This window comes from Onthophagus taurus, chromosome 6 (genome assembly GCF_036711975.1).
Source record: "Onthophagus taurus isolate NC chromosome 6, IU_Otau_3.0, whole genome shotgun sequence".
NCBI lineage: Eukaryota > Metazoa > Arthropoda > Insecta > Coleoptera > Scarabaeidae > Onthophagus > Onthophagus taurus.
Window position 1 is genome coordinate 13,447,354 of NC_091971.1, and position 10,076 is coordinate 13,457,429.

General features: G+C 28.0%; 1 protein-coding gene across 1 annotated transcript; it reads right to left on the reverse strand.

Annotated features, from left to right (window-relative positions):
- Positions 1–3,504: 3,504 nt before the first annotated feature.
- LOC111420192 (dual specificity protein phosphatase 14-like) lies at positions 3,505–9,241 on the reverse strand. The gene is made up of 3 exons (XM_023053120.2): positions 9,000–9,241; positions 8,684–8,942; positions 3,505–4,012 (listed from the first exon to the last, which is right to left on the reverse strand). Exons 1-3 carry the CDS (start codon positions 9,146–9,148, stop codon positions 3,680–3,682), a joined length of 741 nt encoding a protein of 246 aa, XP_022908888.1. The 5' UTR covers positions 9,149–9,241; the 3' UTR covers positions 3,505–3,679.
- Positions 9,242–10,076: the final 835 nt, after the last annotated feature.

The window sequence follows — 10,076 nt, forward strand, 5'->3', positions numbered from 1 at the left end:
TTTCAAAAATTTATTTCTCAAAAACTAAAAGTGATTTTTCAAAATGGCTTGTTGCATTAGAAAGAGGATACTTTAATTAATAATTGGTGATATTTTCACAAGGATCCTTTAAGAAATGAATTTTATAGCGAATTTTAAAAGTTATCGATGAAAATTGCAACATCGAAAATTTTATCAAAACTTCAAATATTGTTTTCTCAAAAAGTAAAAGTTATTTTTTAAAACAGGTTGGTTCATTGGAAAGAGGACACTTTTATTAACACTTTGAGAAATTTTCATACTCATATTCCAAGTAATGGATTTTATACGAATTTTAAAAGCTTAATCGGCGAAAATTGCAAAATTCGAAAAAATTATCGATTATTTCAAAAATTTATTTCTCAAAAACTAAAGGAGGTTTTTCAAAACGGCTTGTTGCCTTAAAAACAGGGCACTTTAATTAATAATTGGTGATATTTCCACAAGGATCCTTCAAGAAATTAATTGTATAGCGAATTTTGAAAATTATCGATGAAAATTGCAATATCGAAATTTTTAACAAAACTTCAAATATGGTTTTTTCAAAAATTAAAAGTTATTTTTCTAAACTGGTTGGTTCGTTGGAAAGAGGACACTCTTATTAACACTTTAGGAAATTTTCATACTCATATTCCAAGAAGTGGATTTTATACGAATTTTTAAAACTTAATGGGCGAAAATTGCAAAATTCGAAAAAATTGTCGATCATTTCAAATATTTATTTCTCAAGAACTAAAAGTGATTTTTCAAAACGGCTTGTTGCATTAAAAAGAGGATACTTTAGTTAATAATTGGTGATATTTCCACAAGTATCCTTCAATAAATGAATTTTATAGCGAATTTTAAAAGTTATCGATGAAAATTACAACATCGAAAATTTTATTAAAACTTCAAATATTGTTTTCTCAAAAACTAAAAGTTATTTTTCAAAACAGGTTGGTTTATTGGAAAGAGGACACGATTATTAACACTTTGAGAGCTTTTCATACTCATATTCCAAGTAATAGATTTTATACGAATTTTAGAAACTTAATCGGCGAAAATTGCAAAATTCGAAAAAATTGTCGATCATTTCAAATATTTATTTCTCAAGAACTAAAAGCGATTTTTCAAAACGGCTTTTTGCATTAAAAAGAGTATACTTTAATTAATAATTGGTGATATTTCCACAAGTATCCTTCAACAAATGAATTTTATAGTGAATTTTAAAAGTTATCGATGAAAATTACAACATCGAAAATTTTATCAAAACTTCAAATATTGTTTTCTCAAAAACTAAAAGGTATTTTTCAAAACGGGCTGGTTCATTGGAAAGAGGACCCTTTTATTAACACTTTGGGAAGTTTTCATACTCATATTCCAAGAAATGGATTTTATACGAATTTTTAAAACTCAATCGGTGAAAATTGCAAAATTCGAAAAAATTGTCGTTCATTTCAAAAATTTATTTCTCAAAAACTAAAAGCGATTTTTCAAAACGGCTTGTTGCATTAAAAAGAGGATACTTTAATTAATAATTGGTGATATTTCCACAAGGATCCTTCAAGAAATTAATTTTACAGCGAATTTTGAAAATTATCGATGAAAATTGAAACATCGAAAATTTTAACAAAACTTCAAATATTGTTTTCTCAAAAACTAAAAGGTATTTTTCAAAACGGGTTGGTTCATTGGAAAGAGGACACTTTTATTAACACTTTGGGAAATTTTCATACTCATATTCCAAGAAATGGATTTTATACGAATTTTTAAAACTTAATCATCGAAAATTGCAAAATTTGAAAAAATTGTCGTTCATTTCAAAAATTTATTTCTCAAAAACTAAGAGCGATTTTTCAAAACGGCTTGTTGCATTAAAAAGAGGATACTTTAATTAATAATTGGTGATATTTCCACAAGTATCCTTCAACAAATGAATTTTATAGCGAATTTTAAAAGTTATCGATGAAAATTACAACATCGAAAATTTTATTAAAACTTCAAATATTGTTTTCTCAAAAACCAAAAGTTATTTTTCAAAACGGGTTGATTCATTTTAAAGAGGACACTCTTATTAACACTTTGAGAATTTTTCAGACTCATACTCCAAGAAATGAATTTTATACAAATTTTTAAAACTCAATCGGCGAAAATTGTAAAATTCGAAAAAATTGTCGTTCATTTCAAAAATTTATTTTTCAAAAACTAAAAGCGATTTTTCAAAACGGCTTGTTGCATTAAAAAGAGGATACTTTAATTAATAATTGGTGATATTTCCACAAGCATCCTTCAAGAAATTAATTTTATAGCGAATTTTGAAGGTTATCGATGAAGATGGCCGGATAGGCTGGATACCGGATAGTTGCCGGATATCTGTTCCACCACTCACTACAGCCACTCCAAGGAAGAAACTGTATCATTACAGCAAGAAAGAAAGAAAGAAATTACAGCAGAAATACGAGCAAAATTTTGCAATTACTTTAATACTAATAAGATGCAGAACTTGAAGAAGCTTTACATAAATGGTTACTTGAACACAACGAACTTAAAGCAACAGATGGATGGTTATCTCGATAGAAAGCAAGACATAACAACAAAGTTAAGAAAGTGCACAATGCTTAACACAAGAGAAGTCCAATTTTTATAAAAGATTTCTGCACAGACAACGTTCCCATAAGCAATAAGCAAGCAAAAGAATGTATAATTCAGTTATTATACAACGTTATTTTATGCAAGGACATAATGAAGGGTATATTATTAATTACTATGTGACCACAATGAAATTGGAAGAGTTCAAGTTTTAGGCATTTCAATTACATTATCTTAACAAGGTTGGGTTAGAATTAGAACAAATCGAATGAAATACATCTTGCAATCCTTTTTTCAAAAGATGCAGAACATGCTTCTTTAGTACATAAAGAGCTTATTTCAAAGATGTCTACATTAAACTTCATTCCTAAGCTAAGTGCGCAAAATACATTCTTCTCAAATCGTTCCTACCAATTAGTTTTTCCTTATTTTTGTTAAAACTGTTAAATGGACTCCAGTCAGGAGTGTATACTTAAAGGTAATTTACATGGATGCCCCTTAACATTTAGATGTTACAGTTTATGTATCATTTACATATGCAACCCAATACACAAGATCTCTTTTTTTCTATTACTAATAAACTTAATTTATACACTAATAGTAATAATAATTGTGCAGGTGCAAATTCATGTCTATGGCTAAACTACAGTTTAACTGTATAATTTTATACAGCAATTTAGAGTTTTGTTGTCTTATTTCTACTTTAGGCTTGTTTTGGTTCAAGAGTTCTATAGTTTTAAACAGTTTTGAACCATTCTCCGCATACATAATACATACAAAATGTATGCGCAGAAAGGTTCAACACTCTTGAACCAAAACTGGCCTATTTTGTGCTAGCCGCAACTTATTCTTCTGCGCAACCAATTCAAAACGATTCAGAGCCTTTCGGAATCGACACCAAAAAATTAACCCAAAACAAAGATTTAAAACATGTTTATTTTTTAATTTACAAATTATTAACAACAAAATAACTTAAATCAAATTGGTCCCATTTTACATCTTAAAAATAAAGCTTTCAAGAAAAACCTTTTGATAATGGCCTTAAAAACTTTTTAACACAATAAATATTTGTAAGAATAATTAAATTTTTAATTTAATGTCTTCGAACCATATCATTCGTTCGTTTTCTTCTAAAGTGCAAAATATTTTTATAATCATCATTATAAACATCGGGAATTTCCATTTTAACTGTATCATTATAAACCATTTTAACAGTATTTGTACCAAAAAGTGATTTTTCATAAGCAATAAGTTGGCGAAAAAAGCCGCAATTTGGTTTTATAATAGGCCTACGTGCTTTAACAAGTTTATAAGCTTCCAAAAGATTTTTATTTTGATATTTCATTAAATAAGCTATGCATATTGTTGCTGAGCGACTTATTCCTGCAACGCAATGAACCAAAACTCGCCCATTATTTACGGATTCCTGAAAAAGAAAATAAATTAAAAATGATAAATATATTCAGAAATAGATTGTTTATGGAATTTAACAAAAAGAAATAAACAATTTCGAAATCTATTTTGTAAGCTTTTAAATGTTAGTTGAAAGTGGGGAAGTAAATCGTTTATTTTCCAAAGAATTTAAAGTGGTTTTAAAATCGGATGAATGCACTGCAAACGAAAAGCGAATTCGACCTCATGGTTTATAACAGAAATAGAAACCGACAAGTTAATGTGAGTCACGGATTCGATAATCAAACGAGAATTGCTCGCCCAAAAATGAAACTTATCGAAAATATTTATTAAAAAAAATTTGTTTTTTAAATAGGTCGACCTTGTTTAAGATCGATTTAAGTGCGGTAGGTCGAGCTATTTTTTTAAACGAATCTATTTTTTCCTCCAAAACCATTTCTTTAAAAAAAGAATCTCCTTTTTTTTGTAATTGTTTCTAAGTGAATCATTTTGTGTATTTTTGGGCCCTCCCGACCTGGCAATAGAATGTATACGTGTGTTATTAAAACCTCGCACACGGGCGATTAACAAATCTAAGAATAACATAACTTTTTTAGTCTTGTTTATGTTTTTTTTTGAGTCTGTTATTTTATTTTTTTTAGATTTTTTAATTTAAAACAACTTATTTTTAGTTACAGGTGAGAAAAGTTGTTGGCAAGAAACTGCAATGTTTTTTCTCTCAAAATTTGCCAAATGCGTAATCAGGTGATATTAATATTTAAGTCGTTTATTATTACCTTTTTAATATTTTATGATGGATTTTTTCCTTTAATGTTGTTTCTTTCTGCAAATTTGAGGCGTAATTTCTCGGTATAATTTTATTGTTACTTAATAAGTGGAAGAAAATAAGTCATGCGAGGAATTTAACGCAGAGTGATTTTTTATAATAGTGTTTAGTTACAATATTTTTTAAAAATTAAGACGCAAAAGAAATAATAAGTAAGTTTCGATTCTCTTCGAGATTGATTTTTTGAACCCGACCGAATTAACTTTTAGACCTTTGCGTGTCAACTACAATTAACAACAACTGGTTTCGTGACTCAATGTGGCAGAAAATCAACAATATACGTTGTTATTTAGCGCCAAACATTTATATCTAATTTTAATCTAACATGCAACCTATTTTTAGCAGCTATTTATCTAGATTCTTTATTAAAGAATAGTTAAGTATGGTTGTTATGATTATTTAAATCCAACTCTGCATGTTTAATTATTGTAGATTTGACGAATAGAATTTAAAAAATTGTATCTCATGAACGAATTGAGATATTAAGCTGAAACAATAAATATTTTAAAGCTAATTTTATGAGTATTCAATGTGCCATAAATAATTTCTTATTTCCCATAAACAGGGTTGTTATGATTTTTTAAACCCAACTCCGCATGTTTAATTATTATAGATATCAACAATAGAATTCAAAAAGTTGTGTCTCAAGAACGAGTTGAGATATAAAGATGGAACAAAGAACATTTTAATAAACAATTTCTTGTTTCCAATAAACATGGTTGTTATAATTTTTTAAACCCAAGTTTGCATGTTTGATAATTGTAGATTTGTCGACTAGAATTTAAACAGTTGTATCTCAAGAACGAATTGAGATATTATGATGAAACAGAGAACAAATTAAAGTTAATTTTACGAGTATTCAATGTGCCATAAATAATTTCTTATTTTCCACAAACATGGTTGTTATGAATTTTTTAACCCAACTCTGCATGTTTCATTATTGTATATATTAAGAATAAAATTTAAACAGTTGTATCTCAAGAACGAATTGAGATATGAAGATGAAACAGAGAACAAATTAAAGTTAATTTTATGAGTATTCAATGTGCCATAAATAATTTCTTATTTCCCACAAACACGGTTGTTACGAATTTTTAAACCTAACACTATATTATTTATACAAATGTATGTGTTTTTAAATTGTATTAACATCTCTTAACTTATTATACATACTTCTAGGATAATTATCGATTTTCTTCAACTTTGACTGTAAGTAATTTTAGCATCATTGTTTCTTCTCTAGATGTTTGTAATTTTATTTATATCTCGTAAATTTGTACGCATTTGTAGATTTGGCTGATGATGATCATTATTAGTTGATCGAAACCGGTACCAAGTACATTTAATATAAACAAACAGAGGCTTTAAGAGTTTCATTTCAACTTCCCAAACATTACTATTTGGCCTTTGCGATATGGACTTTTTCAAATTTTCAAATAACACTATATGTTTGATTATTGTAGATTTGATGAATATAATTTAAAAAGTTGTATCTCAAGAACGAATGGAGGTAGAAAGATGAAACAAAGAACATTTTAAAGCTAATTTGATGAGTATTCAATGTGCCATAAATAATTTATTATTTCCCACAAACATGGTTGTTATGATTTTTTAAACCCAACTCTGCATGTTTGATTATTGTAAATTTGAAGAATAGGATTTAAAAAGTTGTATCTCAAGAACGAATTGAGATATAAAGATGAAACGAAGAACATTTTAAAGGTAACTTTGTAAGTATTCAATTTGCAATAAATAATTTCTTATTTCCCACAAACGTGGTTGTTATGATTTTTTAAACCCAACTCCGCATTTTTGATTATTATAGATTTGACGAATAGAATTTAAAAGGTTGTATCTCAAGAATTATTTGAGATATTAAGATGAAACACAGAACATTTTAAAGCTAATTTTATGAGTATTCAATGTGCCATAAATAATTTCTTGTTTCCCACAAATATGGTTGTTATGATTTTTTAAACCCAACTCTGCATGTTTGATTATTGTAAATTTGAAGAATAGGATTTAAAAAGTTGTATCTCGAGAACGAATTGAGATATAAAGATGAAACAAAGAACATTTTAAAGCTAATTTTATAAATATTCAGTGTGCCATAAATAATTTCTTATTTTTCACAAACATGGTTGTTATGATTTTTTCAACCCAACCCTGTTTGTTTGATTATTGTTGATTTAACGAATAGAATTTAAACAGTTGTATCTCAATAACGAATTGAGATATTAAGATGAAACAAAGAACATTTTAAAGCTAATTTTATGAGTATTCAATGTGCCATAAATAGTTTCTTATTTTGCACAAACATGATTGTTGTGATATTTTAAACCCAACTCTGCATATTTGATTATTGTAGACTTGACAAATAGATTTTAAAAGGTTGTATCTCAAGAACTAATTGAGATATTAAGATGAAACCACGAACATTTTAAAGCTAATTTTATAAGTACTCAATGTGCCATAAATAATTTCATGTTTCCCACAAACACGGTTATTATGATTTTTTAAACCCAACTCTGCGTGTTTGAGGATTGTAGATTTGACGACTAGAATTTAAACAGTTATATCTCAAGAGCGAATTGAGATATTAAGATGAAACAGAGAACAAATTAAAGCTAATTTTATGAGTATTCAATGTACCATAAATAATTTCTTATTTCCCATAAATATGGTTGTTATAATTTTTTAAACCCAACTCTACATGTTTGATTATTGTAAATTTGAAGAATAGGATTTGAAAAGTTGTATCTCAAGAACGAATTGAGATATAAAGATGAAACAAAGAACATTTTAAAGCTAATTTTATGAGTATTCAATGTACCATAAATAATTTCTTATTTCCTACAAACATGGTTGTTACGATTTTTTAAACCCAACTGCGCATGTTTGATTATTGAAGATTTGAACAATAGAATTTAAAAAGTTGTATCTCAAGAAGGAATTGAGATATAAAGATGAAACAAAGAACATTTTAAAGCTAATTTTATAAATATTCAGTGTGCCATAAATAATTTCTTATTTTTCACAAACATGGTTGTTATGATTTTTTCAACCCAACCCTGTTTGTTTGATTATTGTTGATTTAACGAATTGAATTTAAAAAGTTGTATCTCAATAACGAATTGAGATATTAAGATGAAACAAAGAACATTTTAAAGCTAATTTTATGAGTATTCAATGTGCCATAAATAATTTCTTATTTCCCATAAACACGGTTGTTATGACTTTTTGAACCCAACTCTACATCTTTGATTATTGAAGATTTGAAAAATAGAATTTAAACAGGTGTATCTCAAGAACGAATTGAGATATTAAGATGAAACAGAGAACAAATTAAAGCTAATTTTATGAGTATTCAATGTACAATAAATAATTTCTTATGCCCCATAAACATGATTGTTATGATTTTTTAAACCCAACTCCACATGTTTGATTATTGTAAATTTGAAGAATAGAATTTAAAACGTTGTATCTCAAGAAGGAATTGAGATATAAAGATGAAACAAAGAACATTTTAAAGCTAATTTTATAAATATTCAGTGTGCCATAAATAATTTCTTATTTTTCACAAACATGATTGTTATGATTTTTTAAAACCAACTCTGCATGTTTGATTATTGAAGCTTTGACGAATAGAATTTAAAAAGTTGTATCTCAAAAACGAATTGAGATATTAAGATGAAACAAAGAACATTTTAAAGCTAATTATCCCAGTATTAATCTATTATATCGATGTTTTACTGTATTATTAATTCAAAGAATGTAACCGTCAAGGACACAAACTATAAGGAGTGCCTTAGATTATGTAGAGTTAATTAATAATATTAAGAAAGCGTTTATTATTACCTTGTGTATTGTATCCGATGTATAATCCAAGTGTGAAAGAATATCTGCTGTTGTATTATCGTATATTGATATTTTAAAGTATTTCGTTGATGGATTTCTCATCGGGGTATCCGGTAATTCAGCAGCAGCGTTCATCACGCAGGTTATTTTGAAATACTCCAGCGCTGATGGATCAGCTGCTGTAGCCGATGATAATAACAGGTGATCCGTTATGTGAGAAACGCAACAAAAAAGTGGAGATTTTGTTACAAAAATTGCTCTAATTAAACCAAAGTAATTAGCTAATTCAAATTAAAATTGTCTCAAAATTTATTACCGTTCATTTGCATCTTCTAAAACAACACTGTCTTCGAAAATTCCTTGTATGGTATTAATTTTTTCGTCGTCATCCTTAATCATTTTAATTTCATCAATTTTCTTTTCCTCACTTTCCTCTTTATTTTCTTTAGTTTTCCAACAACGCATCTTAATTTGTTAATATTATTTCAAAAAAGAATAACAATGTGCTGTACTCGACGCTCAGCGTCGTTCTGAACGTCTAAGAATTCCTCGACTAACTTGCAAAGTTTTGTGTTTACCTGCTGGCGAATTAAGCGCAAGCGCCCAACTCTGAACGCATTCCAATGATTCTCCTTCGAATTCCACACATATCAACCAAATATTTTTGGCACGACTTCTCTTTCAAACTTTCATCTTTTAATCCAAATTTACGAATTTTTCAATTTCAACCTCTTTTTTTTTTTAGACAAGAATTTCGTGTGTGGAATTTGAGCAAAAAAATAAATAAAATTCGCACAGGAAAAGGTGGCGATTAATCACCGGATTTGAAAATAAACCGACCGTCTCGGGTTGTTTTTAGAAGGGAATATACGTTTTCGATTTCGAGAGGATTTAAGACTCAAGAAAAATTTTCGTGTGGGTTTCATTGATCTAAAACGCTCCGCGCCGTTCAAATATAAACAAAAAGCGAAAGTGTTGTGAGATTGCATCTGGACTTGAGTAGTAAAAAGGTTGCCAAAAAAAAAGTTATTTAATGCATTAAAATATTATTCAACAACTCATCAAGTTTTCTTATTTATTGATACTGAATGATTTTAAATAATTATTTAAGTTTTAGCTGATATTAAAATTAGTGTGCAAAATGTGTTGATGAATCGCAAAAATTTTCAAGGCTAAAAAATTGATTACAATATTATTCATTTTTAAATAAATGCCAACGTTGTTATGAAGCAAAATAAAGTACAAAAACTTCTTGAATTAAATAAAAACCCCAGAAATTCTTAATGCAGAATTTGCGGCGTGCTTAACAAGTCAAGCAAGTCAGCAAGGAACATGGAACATAAAATGCCAAAAAGTTTATGCCAAATCCAAGAAGACTATTGTACTTTCACCG